This window comes from Triturus cristatus, chromosome 4_2 (genome assembly GCF_964204655.1).
Source record: "Triturus cristatus chromosome 4_2, aTriCri1.1, whole genome shotgun sequence".
NCBI lineage: Eukaryota > Metazoa > Chordata > Amphibia > Caudata > Salamandridae > Triturus > Triturus cristatus.
In genome coordinates, this window is record NC_140586.1 from 716,131,416 (window position 1) to 716,154,794 (window position 23,379).

The 23,379-nt window shown below is 45.1% G+C and overlaps 1 protein-coding gene across 4 annotated transcripts in view; it reads left to right on the top strand.

The window, feature by feature from the left end:
• Positions 1-23,175, top strand: part of LOC146834952 (CXXC motif containing zinc binding protein-like) — an 84,342-nt gene extending 61,167 nt beyond the window's left edge. For 3 of the 4 annotated variants that reach the window (XM_085602591.1, XM_085602594.1, XM_085602593.1), the window contains 2 exons: positions 6,179-6,244; positions 22,428-23,175. In XM_085602591.1, the coding sequence (XP_085458717.1) occupies positions 6,179-6,244; positions 22,428-22,505 (144 nt within the window). In that variant the 3' untranslated portion in view covers positions 22,506-23,175. Of the gene's footprint in view, positions 1-6,178; positions 6,245-10,486; positions 10,646-22,427 lie in introns of all 4 variants that reach the window. The other variant, XR_014960673.1, reaches the window with a different exon arrangement.
• The last annotated feature ends 204 nt before the right edge of the window (positions 23,176-23,379 follow it).

The following is a 23,379-nucleotide window of genomic DNA, read 5'->3' on the forward strand; positions in this document are numbered from 1 at the left end:
ACTCCTGCTGCCATCTTGGCCACGCCCCTTAATTGGAAAATGCATTTGAAGGTTTTCCTACAAAAAAACCTTTCAAAAGAAGTAAATTAGTATTTGGTTAACAGCACTTTTTGGATACACCTTTGTAAGTTGGATTTGGGGTTCTACTACCAGAAATATGTCCTAAAATAGAATGAATAACTCATCTGTTGGAACCAGCTGCAAGACAAACCATATGAAAAGCCACAGTTAAAAACCACCAAAGCTTCATAATCTCCATACAGCAGTACGCATGTAGGCAACTTCAGCTTTCCTTAGGCCCTCTTTTGTGCATTTTGTCTCTTCTTTAGCTGGACCTTAGTGGGGTTTCAACTTGTACACCATCTTTGCAGCCGTTGCTTCCTTAGCGTAGTTTCTTTCCCAAACCTTCTCTAGTCGTTGTGGTCACCCTCTATTCTTATATACCAGTCTCTCCAAGTTCATGCAGTTTTTGATACACCTCTTACAGTGTCACAGTTGGTGTCTTATCTTCCCAATAAAAAAGTCACTACTAGGAAAAGCATTAAGAAATATTTGGCTGCAATATCTGCCCTGATTACCAAAATATTTTTTATAGTATGAGTCTACTGACCTCTCTTGTCACCTTAGAAGTGTTTGAAATAATTTACTTCTAGTATTCTCTAATATTGGCTCAAATCCGGACCATCTGATATAATTGTACCCTTTTTAATATCTGGTCTAGTAAATCAGTCAAAGTAGTATAAGAGGGGCAGTGAACCGGATGGCGCAGAATAAAACCCCGGGCCTAGACGGCCTGCCGATAGAATTTTATGGTAGATACTTGGACCTGGTTGGCTAGAGGTTGTGACTCAGTGGCTCCCCTGCGCCGCATCTCCGTCCGGCGACCAACGGAGTCTAACAGGTGGTTTAATGACCACCTAAAAGATGTAAAGCTGTCCGCTCGACAGGCAGAAAGGCACTGGAGGAAAAATTATTGTCCCTCACTCAAATCCCTTTATTTGAAATCACTCGCCGACTATAAGATCGCAATCATTTCCGCCAAAACCTCCTATTTCTCAACCAAAATAATGTCTGCCGTAAACAAACCAAGGGAGATCTTCAGCATAGTGCAGGACTTGGCTTACTCCGACAAGGCTTCACCTCAAATCCCCCCATCCCAGCCCCTTTGTAATCAACTAAACACTTACTTCCTCGATAAGATCGCTACCATCAAAGCCAACATCCCCCCCCCCTCATCAGCCTATGTCGACCCCTCTCCTCCTACTGTTCAAAGCCTTCTCACCTCCATCCCCCCCATCACTGAAGAGGTATTCCTAGACTTACTCCCCAAAGTAAAGTCAGGCTCTCCGGCAGACATCTGTCCGGCGCGAATTCTCCAACGAATCTACTCCTCTTGTCCTGAACCCCCCATTACCTTTCTTAACAGCTCCCTAGCGCAGGGAGTAGTGACCCCTACGCTCAAATCAGCCACCATAGTGCCCATCCTAAAAAAACCTGGCGCTGACCCATCCATCTCAGCCAACTACCGCCCCATCTCCCTGCTGCCCTACTTGGGCAAGGTGCTGGAACGTTATGTCACCACGGTACTCAGCACCCATGTAGAGGCCAATGGGGGATTGGCTTCCCGCCAGGCTGGCTTTCGACCTAGGCACTCGACTGAATCAGTCGTGGTATCAGTCCTGGACAACCTCAGGAAGGGCATGGATTATAACAAACACCAGGCCCTGGTACTCCTCGATCTCTCGGCCGCATTTGACACGGTAGACCACACCATCTTACTGTCCCGTGTCAAGGCGGCTGGAATTGAGGGAGCAGCCCTGGTGTGGCTTTCCTCCTTCCTGAGGGACCGCACTCAGGCGGTCCGGCTCGGAGATTTTACAACCATCCCACTCCCCGTCACGTGTGGTGTCCCCCAGGGTTCTTCCTTGTCCCCCCTACTATTCAATCTCTACATCTTCCCCCTCATCTTCGCTCTTCAACAGCTGGAGGTCACCGTGTTGAACTACGCGGATGACCTCCAGCTTATCTTTGATCTATCCTCTTCTCCCCTCTCTGTTTCCAGCTTCCAGTACACCATGACATTTATCAGGGACTGGATGAACCATAACCATCTCAAGTTGAATCCGGACAAAACCGAGTTGGTTCTTACCGGAGGTTCTTCCAGTCCCTGGAATTCTCTCTTCTGGCCCCCTACCCTTGGTCCTGCCCCCACTCCTTCTACCACGGTCAAAACTCTGGGGGTTAAAATGAATAATCAACTTACCCTCCACTCTCAAATCAGCTCCGTAGTCTCCTCCTGCTTCCTCACTCTCCGAACTATCCGCACTGTCGCTCGCTTCTTCTCCCCCCAGACACTCAAAATGATTATGGCCGCTCTAGTCATATCACGACTGGACTACGCCAACGCCCTCTACAACGGCATACCAGCATACAGCCTAAGGAGGCTACAGGTGGTCCAAAACCAAGCCGCCCGACTGGTCTTTGGTCTCCCACGCTACCACCACTCCACACCCCTCCTCAGGGAGCTTCATTGGCTCCCGATAAAGGAACGTTCTCTGTTCAAAACCGCCTGCATGGTTTTCCAGGCTCGTCAAGGCACCGCACCTGCTTTCATCTCCTCACTAATAACAGAATACGTTCCCTCTAGACAACTTCGTTCCTCTTCCAAGTCCCTTCTCCAAATCCCACCCTTCAGACGCAAAAAGTGGGGTGGGTCCAACTTTTCCACCTTGGCCCCCACTTTCTGGAACTCCCTTCCAGACCACCTACGTGCGTCTACCCACTATCTATCCTTCCGTAAGGATCTAAAAACGTTTCTTTTTAATCAGGCATTCCCTGTGTAAACCCCCTCTCCGGCCCAATCCCGGGCTCCCTTCTGTCTCTGTAGCCAATCCCCTCCACTAGCGCCAAGAAACCGTTCGGTGCACGCTGCGCTTTATAAATGTTTTAAATTAGAAATTAGTTGGCCCTGCGGCTTCAGGAGGTGTATAGGGAGGCCAAGACGAGGGGTAGGCTGCCCCAATCTATATGTGAGGCCCTGATGATCCCACTACTGAAGCCAGGAAGGGAAGGACAGGACCCCGCTTCTTATAGGCCGCTGTCGATGTTGACGACCGACTATAAAATACTGAGCACCATACTGGCGACCAGGTTGCTGAGGCACATGCCGCGACTGGTTCACAGGGACCAGTCGGGGTTCATCCCCGCGCGGAGCACCACTGCCAACATCAGACGACTTGTTCGCCTGATGGGGGATCCGCAGGAGAATGCACGAACGCCGCTCGTTTTATCCGTAGATATAGAGAAGGCTTTCGATAGCCTGGAGTGGGGTTACCTGTACAAAGCCATGCGGCGTTTCGGCCTTGGGGAGGGGTACATCGGTTGGACGAAGGTCCTATACGCCTCGGCGGTGGCAAGGGTGCGGGTGCGACCCCTGGTATCGCGCCAGTACTGCGTGGGTCGGGGCACCAGGCAGGGATGCTCGCTTTCCCCACTCTTATTTGCACTGGCAGTGGAGCCCCTCGCGGCGGAGGCCAGAATAGGCTGCTACTACAGGGGGTTGGATTATAGAGGGGCCCCGCGACTCATCTCATTATACGCAGATGATCTGCTCCTGTTCCTGGAGAATGCGGCGCAGGCACTAGACGGAGCGGAGCGGCTTCTTGCGCGATTTGGCAGGCTCTTTGGACTGCGGGTGAACTGGTCCAAGACCTGCTTGTTCCCGTTGCGACAGGGCGAGCCGCGACCGGCGGTCCGGCCGTTGCTCAATTGGGAGCCTGACTGCCTTAAATACCTCGGAGTACATATATACCACACGGCCGCGGATATGCTGGAAGGCAACGTGGGGCGCTGTATCCGAGCACTGAAGGGCAGCATGTCCTTCTGGTCCACACTCCCGCTCTCGGTAACGGGGCGTATCTCGCTGCTGAAAATGATTGCATTACCGCGTCTTCTGTATTATTTCCGCACGTTGCCAGTGTGGATACCGGGCACTGTTTTTCGTCAGTTGCGATCGTTATTGGTCTCTTTCTTATGGGGCACAGGACGGCGCAGAGTTGCAATGGCGACCCTGACCCGGCCAAAAGACGAAGGGGGCCTGGCGGTGCCTAACTTTGAACTTTATTATCTGGCAGCGCAGTTGCAGATCTTTACGCAAGAAGTGGCGCGAGTGTACCGGGGGCCGGAGCAGGACAGGGAGGGGGGCACCCCCAGACATGTACTGGCGTATGTTACACTACAGCAGAGGCTGGTTATCAGAGACTTATCTCTGGAGGAGCAGACGTTCCGGCAGTGCTGGAATCGTTCGCAGCGTCGGGCTGGGGTGAGGCGACCATATGCGCCGGAGATCCTGCTGGGAATGGTAACGGCGCTCCCGCACGGCGGGGACTGGTCGGGATTGCAGGTGTGGGAGGAGGCGGGCCTCCTAATGTTGGGTGACTTATATGAAGAGGGAGCGCTGATCCCCTACCAAACGCTGCAGGAGCGCTTCGACCTTCCGAGAGGAGACTACCTGATGCACGCGGGGGTGACGAGTGCGATGCAGGCGCATTGGGGAGAGGGGCTCTCGGAACCCGCTACATCCGCAGCCTGCCAGTACACCATGATGTCTGCTGGCACTTATAAGGCGGTGACCTGTCTGTACTCCAGAATGTTGCGCGAAACCCTACGGCCGCTGGTGGCGCTAAAGCCAAAATGGGAGTGCAGACTGAGATCCCTGACACTACGTGGGCGGGGCTAGTGCGGAGGGCTAGGAAAAGTACCAGGAACGCGCGCTTCCAGCTGATACATTTTTATATCCTCCACAGGGCCTACCTTACACCGAGTAATCTTGGGAAGTATTTCGGGGTGGCAGACGCGGCGTGCCCTAGGTGCGGAACGGTGGGAGCGGAGCTAGGGCATATGTTGTGGGACTGCCCTCACCTGCGAGAATACTGGAGGGCAGTGGGCGAAACACTGACCGAGGTGATGGACAGGGACTTGCAATACACCAAGGCGGTTTGTGTCCTACACTGGTTTCCTCACACACCCAAAAACAAGAATACTAGTAAATTTATCGACATGGGCCTCCTTTTAGCCAAAAGGGAGGTGACGAGACTCTGGAAGTCAAAAGCGGGCCCCACACACGAGAGGTGGGCCAAGGAGCTACAGAAATGAGCGGCGAGTGAAAGCACGCTTAGATACCAACTAGCGACTCACAGGGCTGATGACAGGGCGCTAGCGGCGGCCACGGCATGGGAGGGGTTGGTGCAGGCCCTGCGCAATAGCATGATGGAGGAGGACGAGATGCCATCCGAGCCCGAGGGAGTCCCCCAGAGCATTCCACCCACACAAACACAGTGAATGGTTATGTACTTCTGACATGTACCCCAGACCAAACACCAAGACCGGGAACAGTCGCAGTCGCGGGCGTGGGCACGGGTGGCGGGGAGGGAGGGAGGGGGGTAGGGGATAGCGATGGGGGACGGGCAGTGTTGGGGCGGGGGACGGGGGGGAGAAAAACTCTAAAGCGGAACGCAGACACCCTACCATGTTAGCGGCAAAAGTACAGTTTAAAATATAGTTCAGTAAAATGGTACCCTGAACGTCGCTGCCCGGCCTCTGGGATGTGGGCTCATGAGCTGTGTATGGCTGTCTAAATGACCACGAGACATATGGCGCTGGTAAAAGCGATGCAGGAAAAGTAAGAATGTACTCTGCTGATAATGCTGTTCTGCAATAAAAACGGTTTTACAAAAAAAAAAAATCAGTCAAAGTAGTTATGACTTCCACTGAAACGGCTCGTCAAAAAATTATTCCAAACAATAAAATTGACCTCCTTCCCAGCCCAGTGATAAGCTGCTTCCATTATCAAGTAAATGTTTAAATTTCATTAATAACGTGTCCTTCAGATAGTATGCTGTCGCTAAGATGAACTTCTAATACCAAACGTAATATTAGCCACAAAATGCTATGCATTTCTCATAATAAGTATGACTACCCATGGCCCCAAAATATGTATCACATTGTAAAACAGGTAGGGACATAGTCTTCTCCGAATACAAATCTGAATGTGTACAAACTAAACAGGAGGTCTCCCTTGATAAATCTGATGTTCTGCGCCTTTCTTCCCAGGAGCATTTTAGTTTAATAATGATAAACAGAACTACACTTCTAATTAATTTATCACCATCTTTTTCAGGCCGGTTTTGCAGCTGAAGGTGCTGAATCTGCTACGCCTTTCCATGAAATTAATTTGGAGGAGAAGGTACTGTGCTATTTTGGCATTGTTTATTCTAATTTGAGCAGGTCTAATTTTCCACAGTGCAGTTGTATGTGTTTTCAATGGAAAATATATCTGAAGAAAGTAGTTCTCACAATTTTTGTTTTGTTTTCGTCAAGCCCTTATTAATTTTTCTTCAAGGATGGCTTTTATCAGGTTGATGAAAATAACTTTGTTAAAGTCTTTATTTTGGAAAAATGCATCTCTTCTGGTTTGATTTCAGTTTAGTTGTTTTTAAATGGGAGGGGTTGGAACCCGCTTAACCTTCTCCCTTTTCTCCCCATCATGATTTTTTCACCAACCCTCTTCCATTTAAGTGCCTTGCGCTTCTCCACTTGTTCCTTTCCCCTCCACTTTTTTCTAAACCCTACAATTAATTCTCCTTTTTGTATTTAATAAAATACAGGTCTACTTTTCCCATGAAAAGAGTACACTGTCTTTGTGCCAAAGGTATTCTGTCATTTTGCAATTTCTCCAAATTCATGTTTCATTAGCCTAATTTCGACAGGATGACTTTCTTCATTTTGGAAAATCATCATAATGAAAGAATACCTCACAAATCATCTTTAATGCAGAACCATTTTTTCGATGCAACTGTTGTTCTGTTTGACTCTTTTAATAGCTAAGCGCTCTTAGTTATGTTGTTCACTTTTAAGCTAAGGCAAAAATTAGACCTCATCTTTGGCTAGCAGAAAAAGCCTTCACAAATATGGATGCAATTTGTTTAAGAATCATCAGTCATAAATGTATGTTTATTGTAAATTATTAAAAGGTTAGATGTAGGTAGTAGGTATAGTTTCAAGGTGAGTATAACTTAGTTTTAGGTTAAGAATAATTATTAAAATTAATTTTGCACAATGGATTATGGTTAGTATAAAGGGCAAGGTTAGAATATTTAAGTTTAAAAAAAAAAAAAATGTGTTAGTGTTAGGTCTAAATGAATATCTGAATTAATTTAAATACCTTTGCCAATAAGGATTATGGTTCGTATTAAAGTTAGGTTAAAGATAATAGCTGACCCTGTGTAGTGTGCCATAGGGCAGGCAGGGCTATTGGGGCCCCAACCACATTGGTTGCAGTTTGCATTTCATATCCTGGGTACTGCCCCGCTATGCAAACTCAGGCAAGTACAGCCTGTCTGCACTTAACTCTTAGGGTGGTGAGGGCAAGCAGTCACAGGCTACTCAAGCAGTGTAATATAGGGAGCAGAGACTCTGAACACAACAGTTAAACAACAGACACACTAACATACTATAAAGCCCAGTGTTTGTCTTAGAAAAAGATAAACCATTTAATAGCACAGGAAAACAAAAGATTCACACAGTAATCGGGGTTGAGCTGCAGGGTTCTACAACACTACGAGCTCAAGACGTTCCTGTAGCTCCCGCAATAACCTCAGTGGCTACAACCTCCACCCCGCTACTGCATTCCAGCAGTCTCTCCATTGCTCAACATGGCCTTGTGCTTCCATTCCATACGAACGTAGCTCATGGACAGGCAGTATCTCTGTCAGCAGATAAGGGTTGCAGTGGTAGTGGCTCCGCCTCTTGGTTCTCATCGCTTAAGCAAGCAGCATGGCAAACCTCTGTCGGCAGTCACCCATTTTCAGCAGTTGCTTAATCAGGCAACGGTGGGTCTTCTGCTTCTGTGGTGATGACAGTTGCAGTGTTGGCAGTGGCACTATAGGTCTCTGGGGTTGCAGCAGCGATGCCAGATGGCGCACTTACTTAGGGGTTATTTTCACTTCATGCAGTTCACCACATGAACTATGCAGGGAGGCTGGGTGACTGCTCTCAGCTTGGGTCGGTGCTGGTCGCACTCCAGAACACAAGCTGCCTTCTTCTCCGTGCTCTACACAATGGGAACACGGCTGGGCTTTCCTCCTGGACAGTCACTCCTGCAGAGCCAGGCACTCTCCATCCCTCTAGAATAGACAGGCTTCTAGGTGCTAGGCAGACTTACAGCTTTAGTTGATGCCCAGAGTGACATGTCGCTGAGTGAAAGTTTGTGTTTGAATCTGTCCAGGTCTGAGTTGCTGTGCCAGGGCTTTTGTTCTTGTTCACTAGCAGGAATTGTATTTTGGTGGGTTTCAGTTTCAGGTATCTGTTGGACACATCTGGATGAAGTTCTGACAGGGTTTGAGGTGTTGGATGTCTGAAGCAGAGGAGGCTTTAAAGTAAAGTTGTGTGCCATTGGCTTATTGTGGACTTTTGATGCTGTTATCAGTGAGAAGAGTCCCAGGGGTACCCTGTAGAGGTTGAGGATGACGGGGGACAGGATCGAACCCTGAGAGACTCTGCAGGTAATAGGTAGTTTGAGGTGCTCATGTGAATGAACTGTTGTTGGTTGAATAGGTAAGAGGGAAACGGTGAAAGACTTTGCTATAGAATCCCATGTGAGACTTCAGGATGTGGATGAGAGTGGGATAGCCAAGAATGTCTAAGGTGTTACAGTGGTATGGCAATATCTAAAAACAGAGGTGTTCTGTCACAGGACAAAGAGGAGTTGTCTACAATTTGTAAGGTAGCTGTCTCCGTGCTGCATCATGATTTGTAGTTTGATTGATGGTGCTTCAGGAGACAGATGGTTTGGTGTGTTCTTGGAGTTAGGCTTTTACAATGATGAGGCCTAGTGTGTATTTTTCAGGAGTGGGTCTGTTTTTAAACGATTCAGAGTGTAGAGGCACTCTGAATCCTGCCTTGGCCATGTAGCTGTCATCGATGTAATGACCAAGCAATGTGCTGCCATCAAAGAAGTGCTGCTTTAAACAAAATATGTGCCTCCAGTTTATGCTTTTCCAAGGTGCTGCAAAACTTGGGAAATGGGCATAGAGTGCATGGAGTTTGGGAGCTGAAATGGCAACTATGCACATCATGCAGGATAGCACACTGAGGTGCCTAGTGGTGTATCAAAGCCAGTTTATGGTTGAGCCCTTAGTGATGGCAGGATAATTTTGTTTTAGGTAAGCTAAAGAGCATTTGGCATTGGGAAGAATAGCAAAGAGATCCAGATTTGTCCTCCTGGGTGCTTGCATTTAAAAGCAAGATGTGTAAATAAATGAGTGATAGAATGTAAAAATAATAATTGTGTGAGAGAACAAAACAGCCTTAACTTAACAAAAAAGAACTTCCTATATTACAGGCCCTCAAGGTTATAACTCTTTCCCATTTGCCTCTGGCAACACATTTTATTTATGCCATCCCTGAATGTAACTTTTACAAATATATAATAAATATATACAAAGTGGATACCAAAGACAGAACAGAAACACACATGCGAAACCTAAACCACAATCAAAAGCAAATCTACTCCCAATGCCAACCCCTTTGAATGTGATAACACCCTATTTCCAATGACTGTTCATTCTACATCTGTATTTACCAAACACTACCCTCAGCGTTTAGATTCAAGGTTCTAGTCCTAAGAGAGAGTCATACCAGTTTTCAGAAGGGAAGGGAGAGAGATGTAATGCCAACACTCTGACATCAGTTCCTTTTTTTCTGCACCCTTCAGAAGGCATCCTAAGTTCCTCTCCATTCCAATTCACGACAAACAATTATTTTGCAGTGGTTTTAGGGCTGTGTCACTGAAGCTAAGGCCAGGCTTTCATAAATCTTGCTCCTGTTGCTCTTGAGGTTCCTCTTCAGGCGCCCACTACATCTGCCCTTGGAGTTTGAATCTTGTGCATGCCCCTAAGTCTGCTTCCTATTGTGGTGCCCTACCTTCAACATCTTTTGAGAACCTAGATGGATCTTCTTCATGCCTGAAGGCTGCAAAGGAAGATTATGTTGATGCCTCATCAGGTCCCTTTTCCGGGATAGGGGTAGAGGGCTGACTTAATTTTGGAGGAATTCTTGCAGCTCCAGGTTCAAAACATATTCAACGGAGGACTGCTCCTCATTGCGACCTCAATTCAGGTTGCAGTACATGCCTTTTGGTTAGTGAAGCTGTACCCCAATGCTGACCTCCTCCTCAGAACCATGTCCTGTTTGGTGGATATGACCATGATGCCTTTGCCTGGCTCTGTTCCAGCCCTGAAATTGGGCTGCAGGATCCAGCCCTGGTTCGGATCCTGCTCAAGTGGTGGCTTTTAACCAGGCTTTGCCGACTGTGTTCCACCCATTTCTGCCAATAGCCCTCACCCCAGCACTGGCCCAGCTGATACTACTGGCACAACTTCAGCAATCTTTGGCATGCCGTTGAAAGCCTTTGCGTTTGTTTTGGCAGTGTTTTCGACACCAAACTCCTTTATGGCTCTGACTTCGTTTTTGGAATTTTCTGGGTTCGGACCAATTTTGGACAAAGCGGAACCCATGGAGAAGATTATCTTGGACCTCTTGTGAACGATGCTCGGCTTCAGGCATAGTCTGTTTTCATGTCCAGAAGGTAAGGAGTCAGGTAGACCTCTTTTGAAGTTGTCTCTTCAGATGATTTTCTTTTTTTTAAGGCATTCTTGGGCAAAATGGCTTAATTCATTGACTTGACTTTGCCAGTTGCAGAATTTAAATCAAACACTTTAACAGAAATCCTCCAGTCTGGCACTTCCATGTTAGAATCGCTGTTGGTGTTAATTGAGGCATGGTTAAAACTCCGGTCTGTTTACTTGGGTTAGGCCAGCTTCTCAGCAGGCGGTCCACTGTCAATTTGCTTGTTGTCATCACCTGGCTCCAGAAACCTGACATTTCTGTCTTCTCTTCTATGCTTGTGGGTTCTTGTTTTCTGCAGGAATTAATGCATGCCTTTCCTCTCCTCGTCAGCAGACAGAGTCTCGGATTGAGATGGTAGGAAGAAGTTGTTTTCTTCAGGGAGCCTGACTCTTTGTTCATTCAACACCATGTGCCTGTTTAATCCCATACCCTTTGTAAGATGTCACAGATGGTGGTTCCCCTTTTACTTCACTGTGATAAGACACTTTGCAGGAATAGTTTGAGGTGGGCTTGGGGTTGCTAAACTGTTTTTTATGTATGGTCCTGACACCATGGACTTGGTGGCCAGGTTTATGAGTTCTCCTGTGTCCTTTAGTAGGTATCCATGGATGCACTCCTTGGAGATTCCGGTTAGGCTATTCAGTCAAATGTGCTGGATAAGGCCTTTGACAGTTCCCACCTCTTTCACATACAGATTTCTTTAGGCTTAGATGGCATTACACAGAGCTATGCCCATACCTGGTCTTGGAGCTTGGAGCATTCCATGCATACGTTCCATTGGGAGCATGTGAGATTCAAACCTTTACAGGACTACTGCCTTAAAGCATCTTTACTGTTTTCTTGTGTCTATGCAAGGTGTGTTCCATTAGGGGTGGATACTGAGATCTAAAGTAGATGTTTTTTCTTTATCCTCCCCAACTGTAAGGGCATTTTAATCCCTCCTTGTGAAGGGTATGTCCCTGCAGAGAGGGAGGTTCCCTTTTTCTGATGCTGTGCTAATATGGGCCCCTGGGCCTGTGTATAGGTATTTGTCCTTTCTTGTAGGAGCCCATTTGCAAAGTGAATTTCCCTTATAGCTGCATGGGGACCTGTGGCTACAAGTGGCCGTTTTGAAATGGAGCCCTTCTCTCTGAGGGATGGTCTTGCATAGTTCCTGAGACATGTGCTTGCCTTTGGCTGGTGTTTTTTGTCTGTGCTTTTGAATATATGCTTGGCTTCAGTCTTCCTTGTGGATGACAACATTTTGGTTCTGTTCTAAGTTTTGATTTTGCTTTTCTTTAGGACAGAGACGTGTTAAATGATAGAACAACGGAGAAGTGCCTCTTTTAGGCCTCAAAACCTTCAACTTGCTCCAAAACAAGACTAGGAAACTCTTAAAGATAAAGAACAAAAGTATTCATGATACAATTTCATGAGATCTGCAGGTGAAAAATATCCCATTCATACACACAGAAGACCCCCATCTATAGAAAAGACTTTAGCTGAAACCAAGTGCAGTCATGACTGGATAATCCTTGTAATCGAGAGTGCATCATCCTCGAAATCGAAAGTGCACAGGGAATCTGCCAGAAGGAGTTCTCTGAGATCCTGAAATTTGAAGATAAATAAAGGAAAACATTCTCACAGAAGAAAAATAACTACTAGCCAAGATTGAAAAGCAAATTGGGCAATTCAGATAGTTCATGTAAAACCAGAAACTCCTGAAATTTGAGACGGATAAACAAAACTTTAAAATGTATTTACTATATACAAAAACTTTGTGAACACTAGCATAAAAACTTGGGAGAGCTGGAAGACGAGGATTGGCAGGAAGCCCTTAGCTCCTCGAAAGAAGTGGCCATCTCCTCGAAACTACGACTAATCCAACTTAGAATTCTACATAGCTTCTCACTTTCTAGAGCTACGTTGGTTAAAATGGGCAGCGAGACTACCACACTATGTCAACGTCTATGTGGACAGGAAGGCACATTTTATCACCTCTTATGGGAATATCTGGCGATCAGGTTATACTGGGAGGCTGTGGTGAACGTCATGACGCGGGTGTGCGGGGTGGACTTCCCGCCAGAGCCAAAATGGTGCCTCCTTAACATATGGGAGGTGAATGATTTGAGTTGCAAAGACCGAATATCGATAACACTAGGAATGATGATCATGAAATGCAAAATAGCTAGACATTGGGGGGCACAAGCTGCACCAACTGCTGAGGAGTGAGGGAGAGAAAATTTTGATAAGAAACTGAACAACATAGCTCATAATTTGGTAATACATCAAATCTACAGCCAGAAAAATTACATTACGATACAACCAATACCATCCAGGAAATCTCCTGGATAATCTCCCACATCAGCAATTCCTAAGAATATCTCAATTGCACAACTAAAGAGGATTATTTTGACATGCCACACACTATATTTTACTGGAAGCCAGATGCTGTCCGCATATGTAACTAAACAAATCATCCAAAGGAACATGATTCTAACATAAAAATCTCCCATTGAGAAAAGAACAAATAAGAAACAACTCTGCATTACCATACACAGTCCAAGTACCAACCAATAAGAAAAAATATTAACAAAAACTGGCACATATTGTCTACCCTCAACTGCCAATTGGAGACGCCACTCTACCGTGGAAAAATAAAACATTGTCTTAAGAATCATCTACTGAAACCTTGCATCGAACCTGAGGTGGCAACTCAGAATGATTTAAGAGAAATTTGAAAGCAGCAACCTTTTCAAAGACTTCATAGATGTGGAGAATGCACTGTTTTGTCAGTAGACATTGAGCGCACACAAATCACACGTGACCCAAGAATGTACAGCACAAGTTTTCGAATTGCAAAACTAAGAATGTTGTCTGCAGTATATTTGTCCTGCAGTAAATTATACATTGAGAAAACCAATCGAGAAGTCTGCAAACGGATCAGTCAGTCCAAGTCCAGAATACGTTGCTCAAAGATGTCATCCCTTCTGGTTAAATGCTTCAGAGTATTCACACGAGTTTCAACTCAAATTAATGGTACTTGACGTTAAAATCATAGGTGAATGTGTGGAAAACATACTTTTGAAGAGAGAGGTCACCCTCATCCTCCTATGTGACACAAAAACACAGAACTGAACAAGATGTCTGAATAACAGAACAAATGACCAAACACTTTCATGACAGGATTCAACATTTTGGGCTCTCAAAGGCCTCTATCCTGACAAATATGTGGCCACCACAGTTGTTCCTCCAAAGGACCATACTTTTCCACCTCTCCATCATCATGCATTTTTTTTTACGGTTTTAATATTTCTATGTTGGTGTCCCCTCTCAACTCTCTAACCCACCCCCTCCACCCCCAACACACCAAAATATTTTTCCCCACTAGGTAAACACTGAATTTGCCAAACCTTAAGAAGAGGCTCTGTATGCCAGATCTGTACCCCTACCTTATCTCAGCCATTCAACCATAGCACAATTTGAGCACAGTATTCATTCATCCACTTTAGCTCAGTACTATAACGTTTAAGAATCTGCTGCCAAATGTATTCAGAGAACAATGCATTTATTTTTCTGCTGCTTTTCCAATTACTTAGTTGTACTGGTCTGCCCATCCTTTTGCATTGCATACGTTTATTTATTTATTTATTTTAAAGGTTTTATATAGCGCTGGCTAGACCCGGAAGTATCAGAGCGCTTTACATGAGTATCAAACCACAGTTGCAGGTTACATAGTTATAAAGGTTACACAGTTATTAGAGCATGGCAACATAGTTATATGTAAGGTCGAAACAAACAATAAGGACATATACATAAGGGAAAAAGCAGGCAAGGGGAGAGATTCAGTGGGGGGTAGGAGATGGGGAAGTAGACAGAGAACTATTGAGGGAAAGAGGAGGGGAGTGTGAGAGACACAGCATGGAAAGAGGAGGGAGGTGACAGGGACACAAACCGGTAGACGAGTCATAGCTGCGTCCAAAGTCCAGTAAGCTGTGGTCCCAGTGGAAGTGGTTCATTTCCCCATCTCTGTAGCGAGAGGTTCCCTTTACACAGTGGACTCTCTCAGATGGGTCTCTGAGACTCCAAGGCCTACACACTGGATCCTTCCCCAAAAAGGGGAGAGGGAGTGCTTTGGCAAGGGGGGCCATACCATACCTCAACTGTGAGTGGCTCCCCTGGCGCTGTGGACTCTCTCAGCGGGTTCGCTGAGACTCCAGAGTATAAATATTGGATCTTTCCCCAACAAGGGGAGAAGGAGTGCATAGTAAAAGGGCACAAAGGACAGGGGGCTAGGCAGTGTAGCAGGCAAGGGGAGAGATTATGGGGAGAGGGGATAGGATCAAAGGAAGTAGATAAAGAAAGAAAGAGTACTATGAATTATGAGCGCTTTACATGAGGAGAGTTGCGTATCTTACAAATTCTACATTGTTACATCAGGCACAACAGTTACAAGTTAAATTTTTTAGAAAAATGGCATATAGAGGGGTAAGGGGTAAAGTTAAAGGGTGAGGGGGGGAGAATTTAACGGAGCATAGGAAAAAGGATAGACAAAGCAAGCAGGTGGAGAGGAATTTTGGGGAGAGAGGAAGGGAAAGGAGAAGTAGCCAAAGGATGAAGGAGGGAAGCGGAGGTGGAGGGGGTAGGGGAAACACCGTGGTGAACAAGGAGAGTAACTGTGTTTGAGCGTCCGGTAGGGTGGGGCAGGGATCATTTTTCTGTCCTCAGTTTTGTGTGATTCACAAATTCACGGTGGACTCTCTCAGCGGTGAGACTCCATGGCATAAGAATGCAGGATCCTTCCCCCAACAAGGGGAGAGGAGTACTTTGGTCACGGGCACACTCTGATGTATGAAGGAGGGAAGAGGTGGGGGAGTGGGAGGGAAAACCCAGCAGGGACGCAGTGTCTGACGTCCGGCAGGGTAGAAGACGGTTCCCATTGTAAGGGGATCAGTGACCCAGGGACTGGCACAGGGGCTCTCACCCAGTCTCTCATACCTCGGGTCTGTACTGTGATCACTGTCTCTGCCTCCCTGGACGGCTCACCACTTCTTCAGTCGCAGCTCCCTCGTTATTCACCGGCCTCTCGCGGGTGCTGCCATGGGTTTCCTATGGTCCATGCACCGGTGATCTCACCACAGGGCTGCATTACTGGGCCGTCGGGGGGGCCTCCCCCGGCCGTGCGGGTACAAATTAGGCCGAGATCCAGCACAGCCGCAATATCAGGACGCCGCCTGACTGTAGGGCCCCGGGACAGCTTCCTGTTTGTTCCGACCTCACCCGAGCCGGCGCTTTGCCGTCAGGCTCTTGGGGGAGAGCAAGCACTCCGCCTCAGCTCCCTCACCTCGGGTGAAGAGTTCTTTCCATGGGCCGCTCCTGATTAGACACGTCCTCAATCCTTGTGGCAGGCAGCCGAGGAAAATTCAAAAGCACCGCCGGCTCCAAGCTCCACTCCTCAATGGCGATATCAGTGCGATCGCCGATCCGCCATCTTGTGGCGTATTCACCTCTGCAGCCTCCTCACTTCTTATCCTGATTTTCGCGCCATCAGTCATTAGATCCGTGGGCATCGGGTACTCACCACTGCCAGGGCATGCCTGGCAGTGGCGCCCTCAGTGACTGACCACACTCAGAGGCAGCCTCTCTCAGGGACAGACTGCCTTCAGTGACCCAGCAGCACCCCTAGCCAGGGCTCCCTCCCTCGTTCTTCAGCAACGAAGATTTCACCAAGCTCGTTTAAAGATGGCAATGGATTTGTTATTACGTTTCTTATTTTAACATATTTTTGTAGTTGTTATAATTAGTCAGTTAATTTAACTTCATGTGATAAACTGATTGGAAACTACATCTCCCAACTGCTCTACGCGATGCAGGATACTATGGCGCTTCCTGAGCGGTGCAAGACATGGCACCATTGATTCACAGAAGACTGCCTTGTTTCAGCTTCCATGACTATGACGATACACCCCAGGCATAGCTGCCCCAATGCACAATCTGGAAGGCCCAATGCCTCTTTCTACCAGTGAGCACTACTGAGGACAGACACTCTATGCCTGTGATATTTTCTCTTGTACATTTCATACAAAAGTGTTTTAAGTTCAAATATTTTTGCTTCTTGTAAGCTTGTACCATTGTAAGTAATAATGGTGATGAATTACTTGGACAATTTTTATTTTTTTAAACCCTGTCCTGCAGAACAACTGAATTTTCTTTTTAGTTCTCTTACTAAAATCAATACCAACTCATTCTAGAGAGGTATCACGTCTGTTACTTTAGGAGCACTGGTGTCCAACATTCCCTGGCCTCAGTGACCCAACCCCTTATTGTGACTGAGCCCCGGAGGAATGACTCCCATGTCCACCTTATGCATCCCCCATTGGTATTTGTTACTCATTGGTTCATGTTCTCTTTTGATCGATTGTGCATCTATGCTGGTTTCATGGCCCTCTCACATCTAATGGTTTGTTGGGATGTTAATTGCCTTGCCGAACTGGTGATTTCAGCTTCAGCATCCTCCTTCCTTCCTCTACAGGTATAGTATGGGTGAGATTATATGCAAGTCCAAAGGACAGCCATAATGGAAATGCACATTCGGGTTGGTTAGATGCTCAGTAATATGGCCTGTCTTGTCAGTGATCCATCTTGCATCAGTGGAATCTTTTTTGCTAAAACTCGGTCTTTGTGAAGGGCGTTCCAAAATCAGAGTCTTCCCTTCACTGTAAAAGAGTGCATCTTTGCAAGTATGTCTCTTATTCTGTCAGTTTTCTCTTTCTCCTCCCAGTCACTGCACTCATTCTATCTTTTTTTGACCAAGGCATTTCTTCTTCGACCATCTGGGATATTGTTTTTACATATCCATCCAGGTCGTCTGTCTCATCCATGTTTTGTACGTCTTGAGGTTTTTTGTTCCTGCGTCACTGCTTTCTTCTCCAGTTTTAGGATGGCTTGGTCTGTGCTTGATGGTTTTTGTATAATATCATAAACTGCTACTTTGCTAACCTCTGTTCTCTCTCTCCTATGGACTATATGTTGCATTTCACTTCCATGACGGCCTTTTTCAGCCCCTACATTTTGCTCTATGCCTTGCCTCAGATTTTTGGGCATGACTTTTATAAAGTCCAACAAATCAGGTTTTGTTAGCAGGACACTATTTTTTGTTGGTTAGCCTTCTCAGCTTGTTCTGCTCATTGAATGTATCCTTCTCCATATTTCTTTCTATGAACATTCTTATTCTTCCTCCTCGTTGAGCAGACTGGATAGGGTCCTTTCTTGTCTATTACCAACTCTTTTTAGTTACCCCTGTCAACCTTTGAAATCGCAGAACTGAACCCTGCCATTTCAGATCTCATTGAGGCCTGCCTTCATCTTGCCTCCCACTGCTAGCTTATGTGGACCAGGTCAATTTCAGTCCTGCCACTGATTCTAAACTGCCAATCTGTCTGATGGCACTTTTTGTTGACCTGCAAACAAGGACTTCAATGGCTCGTCAACAACCAGTTCTGTCACTGGCTTTACAGAATAGTATGTCACTGTACGATTCTTCCTCGCACATGCTGGGTTTCACCACATCTCTCCTGGGGATCTCTGGGGTTATGCTTCATATAGGTATCCCAATATAGGCTCAGATAGTCCCCTAACCGTTCACCTATATTCTCCCCTACCATTACACTGCATAACGGTTCTTAGTACTGACCTTTTAACTAGTTACGGTAATGCCTGAAGATGACATGGGGTTTTCTCCGAAAAGCTTAAGCCACATTCATTATGCTTTAGGATTCTTGGAATCACAGCAGGAAAGCAGGCCTAACATCTCATGCATAATAACTATGTACAAGGGTCATTCCTTCCGACATCCTAGTTTGACATGACACCGCAAGGTATATCCCCAGGGGGTACCAATTTGGGTATATATGCATCATCTCTTGCTGAGATAGAGGACTAAAGGACTTCCATGCCGCCACACTGACGTGAGACGCTGACGCTCCTGCATGCAGACACTCCAGCTCGCAGTGGTCTGACATCCCTTGCGGGGTGTCTATCTCGAGACCAAGATGGAGTCCCACAGTCCCTCACTTCAGGTAATGGGGTTGACTTAATCCTAGAGGGATTCTTGGCTTTACACCCACATACACGCTAGGTACACTTGGGTACATCTAGTTAGGGTCGCATTGTAGGAGTACGCATTTTACTGTCATGTATTTTATATACTTGTCTGTATTCATTGTTTTAGCACGATGGTAGAAATCTACCATCACTTTACTCTGTTAGTGCTTATTATCATTTATATCTGTTACTGTTCAATGGTTGTTTCAGCACACCTATTTTACACTAGAATGACGCTGGTTTATTAAATGCTTATTGAGAAACGTCCCCACCGTTCATTCTGTGTATCTCTCTGAGACAAAGCGAGCACGAGTGACTGAGCGACAAGTAGCACTGTTTCCACAGCCCTGAGGGATCAGGGTTGTCATGTTCGATAGTTGCCTAGAACTATTCTCTCCTTGGTAAGAGGGGTTTCTAGTGGCACTGTGAGCTAGCTGGTATACAGGCTAACATACCCGGTAGGTGTGTCTTGAATCCGGCTGGATACTAATCCTGCAGTATATGTTGTCTTACACGCGCAGATCGTATATAGGTTATTAGGAACTACACAACACTGGCATTCAACTGCCTCCCTGGGCTCTCTGTCGACTCTCTCCTCCTAACTCCTAGGGGACCATGTGTGCCACTTAACAAGTGGAATCTTTCTGAGCCAGCGTGCACCTGTATTTCAGATCTTGCAGCTATCTCCCTAAGTCTATGGCCCAGCAACTCTGGATGTATCCTACTCCCTGCCCCACCCACTTTGTTATGCGGCAGAGGCCATATTCTGGCAAGGAAAAGTTGTTGTAGTGACATTCATCCAATGAAGACGTAGTAGGCATGAATATTCAGAGTCCACGTTTAATTTTAGGCAGGAACTCCATACCAGGAAGACACATCAACTCTAACCACAAGTAACTGAAACAGAACCCCAGTATGTCATAGGCCCCACATTCACAGCATAACATAACACAAAAGGTGGAAGGTAAAGACTAAGAACACAGTATAACAAAAGTCCTTCTGATTAAGTGACCCTCACTCACTAGTGTGGCATGCTTCATCATCCGGTCGCACCCTGGTGATGTTCATCCATGGTGCGCTGTACCTCTAAGGAGGGAGCTCTTAATATTGTGCATAGGGGAAAAAAAAAGAAATTAGACTTGCCTACAGGAATATTTATATAATAATTGTTTGTTTGCAACTCCTTGAACAAGATTCGGGGTCTCAAAAGCACACAAAGTCATGTCTGTAGTACACCCCACCGGTTAAACCCATCGATGGAGCATGCAGAGAAAGAAACACAATGATTTTTTCTTCCCCTTTTTTCTGTTCAAAACCCTGACCTTTGACTGGTTTTGATTGGCCTTTGAAATTTTATTATGGGATTATGTTGACCACGGAGGAGGTCTTATTGGAAACCATTTACTTTCATTCTCTTAATACATGTGCTACATGGTCACATGCAGCAGCAGGCAGACAACCAATGCACACCTCTGGTATGTGCTACCAACCCTCCTTGTCTTTTCTGAGCCCAAAGCTGTGCCAGACTCGGCACACTTCTGACACCATCTTAGCAGCTTCTTGAGGCATCCTTCCTCTCCACTCCTGACTTCTTTGCTTTTTTTCACTAATCAGAGGGAGTCCCTTCCGCTCCAGCCCCCTGGACAGAGAGGGCACTTAGGGTGCAACTCTAGGCGTAGGAGGGAAGTAGGGCCTTTTGATCAGGTTGCCAGTCGATACTGCCCTGAAACTTCCAAGTTCAGTCATTGTTTCCCTCATTTAGCTGTATTTTATTTTAAATATAATTTCATTTATATGGTACCCGGATAGACACTTCTGAATTGTCAAATACAATATATATTAAATACTGTCTACCATTTTGGTTACTTTCAAAAGAGATGCTTGCCTAGCAGTAGTAGTCCTGGCCATGTTCTAGTAAGATTCACCGCTTATATGAAGCACCCTTGTATGGAAAAAAGGACCTTTTCCAAAGTGGCATTATAGTTCTAACACTACTTCTGTTATCAACTGCTGGGATGTAGTTAATGATGTAAACTATTTTTTTTTTTTTAACTTATTTTTATTGCCATTTTCACATTTCATACATTGTACATCATTCATATTCTTCAAGTGGTCGTGTTCGATCACACAGCATGTAAGGATACTTAACAATTGTATTGATTGATGATTCGTTACCAAGAGGCATAAACAGTGTATACAGTTTAGTTAATGATGTAAACTATAACTACATTTGACTACTTCATAACTTTAGTTGGCAAAATGAGGCTCAAATCAAATATTTCATGCATATATATATATATATATATATATATATATATATATATATATATATATATATATATATATATATATACATATATTGATAAAACCTCCTATCTATATATGTATCTTGATAAGAGGTTTTGTTTTCTCAAAAACTGCAGGAATGGGCAGAATTGTTGTCACTACCTCGTCGTCACAGACACTGATATGAGTTCCCTATAGGCTATAGGCCCCACTGTAGTTCTCACCTGTTAGCCTAACTGCGCACAGGTCTAATTTCTTTGCACACATTACACACAGCATGTTTGTTTTTGTGCCACGATATTATTCTAGAAATACATTGCACATGTTTTATTATTCAGTACGCCTTCCTGGGACTCAGTCTGAACATTTCATACAAGGTCGAACAACACAAGCCCTGCTTTTCTCTGTGGCCGGTCACTAACACATAGACATAACAAGGAAACCCAGCTGCTGTTTTCGAGCATGGCATTTCTTATCACATAAACCAAGACTTGCCATTTTGAAAACAGAGAGGAGAGATTTCTTGCAGAGAAAAGGTCCCGTAACAGACGTGCTGCGCATTCTGAGAAGTAGACCAACTAACTACAATTGCCAGGTATGGGGTCCGCTAATAATCCCAGAGATCTTTGATATATCACTGTGCTCACATAGTGAGGGTAGGCTTAGGCAGATTTGTCATTCGCCATGAGAGGGCTTTTCGTTGTATGCAGTTTATTAGTCATGCTACTCACACTGCTAACTTGCATATGTTTTCTAATTGCAGCACAGTTGCTTTATGATAAAGCAATATAGTTTCAATAAATATTGTAACCTTCCTTCGTGTCTCTTTTCTGTTTATTTTGGACGTGCATGAGTGAGGGAACGAAAGGTGATGATCCGTTACCACGGCTCCCTGGGAGGGGCTAGAGTGTTAAGTTCTGGGGTGCCAATGTACCTGTTACTCTAGGAAGGTTGGGCAGGTGTGGCAGTATGAGCTAGTCGGATGTTGGCCCATAGGTACTGATGTGGTATGGTGACTAACCTCCTACATACTGACATTCTGTGATCCCAGGCATAGTTCTGTTCCTAAACAGAATCCCTGCACATGAAAGTATTTTTTAAGAATCCCTTTGTACTCAAGTAGCAAAGAACTGTTTGCCAGTGATACATTTGTGAAGTGTATGACATTTTGTAGGATTCATTGCTGTGTTCATGATCTGTGTTCTTTAAACTAGTAAGGTCTGAAAATTAAGCCTTGTGTTGAATTCAGAGTAATTCATCCGTTTTGTAACCTTCGACTGTTAGTTTTATTTGTCTAATTACCAAATATGTTCAAATATGAATCTGTTGTAGTTAATCCATTTACATTTCTAATGGTGCCTTTTTCCTTGCAGGATTGGATGGACTACGATGAAAAAATAAAGGAATCTGTTGGCATATACGATGTAACCCATCAGTTTGTGAAATGCTGACATTTCTATTTTTTTTGTTCATATTCTGTCTGAGTTTCATGTGTTACAGAACATGTACAGCGTTTTTGACCAATGGCGACACATCAACAAAAATACTATCTAACAAACTTTTGCAATCATCTGTACACTAGGTTTTACCTTTCCCCTATAAATCAGTATGACCACCTTCCTGAAGAATGCAGTTCATATCTTAGACCATCAGGATTTTATCTCTACACCTACTGCCATTTTTGAATTATAGCAACATTGACTTTAAGGCATTAAGTGCCATTGTACTTTTCGTTTTGTGCCTGGTAGTGTGTGCCTTAAAGCCATGTTTTTGGTGAAAGAGTATAAAATAACTTTTAATTCTGATTAGGCATTCACAATAACTCTCACCCTCAAAATTGTTAACTTATTGAGAACTACCTGAAAAGACTTCCATGTTGCTCGTATTCCTGTAACTGATATAGTACTTTTTACCCGTGGTGCTATTCACTACGTCCACTCATACCTCAAACTGAGCAACACCTGTCTCCTTTTATCATAAATTCCCCCATGAACGCCAAAGGAATGAATTGCATTGAATATATGTGGAGAATAACTTCACAGTTGTATACAGAGGAAATATAATATTAACATGTGTTGTCCTTATGTAGCATAAAATAAACATGTTCATTTTTCAAAAGTGTATTTTGTTTGGAGATTGTAAATTGGTTTTTGCACCACTCCCCAGTGATTTTTGGTCAAAGTATGAAAACATTTTAATTTTGAAAAAAGACAGAACCAGGTACTGGCAACATTTTGCACAGCATTATTTCCACATTTCCGAAAATGCTTTCCAAAACTCGTAAAGGAGGAGAAAGAATAATATGCTTAATATTTTACAGATTGT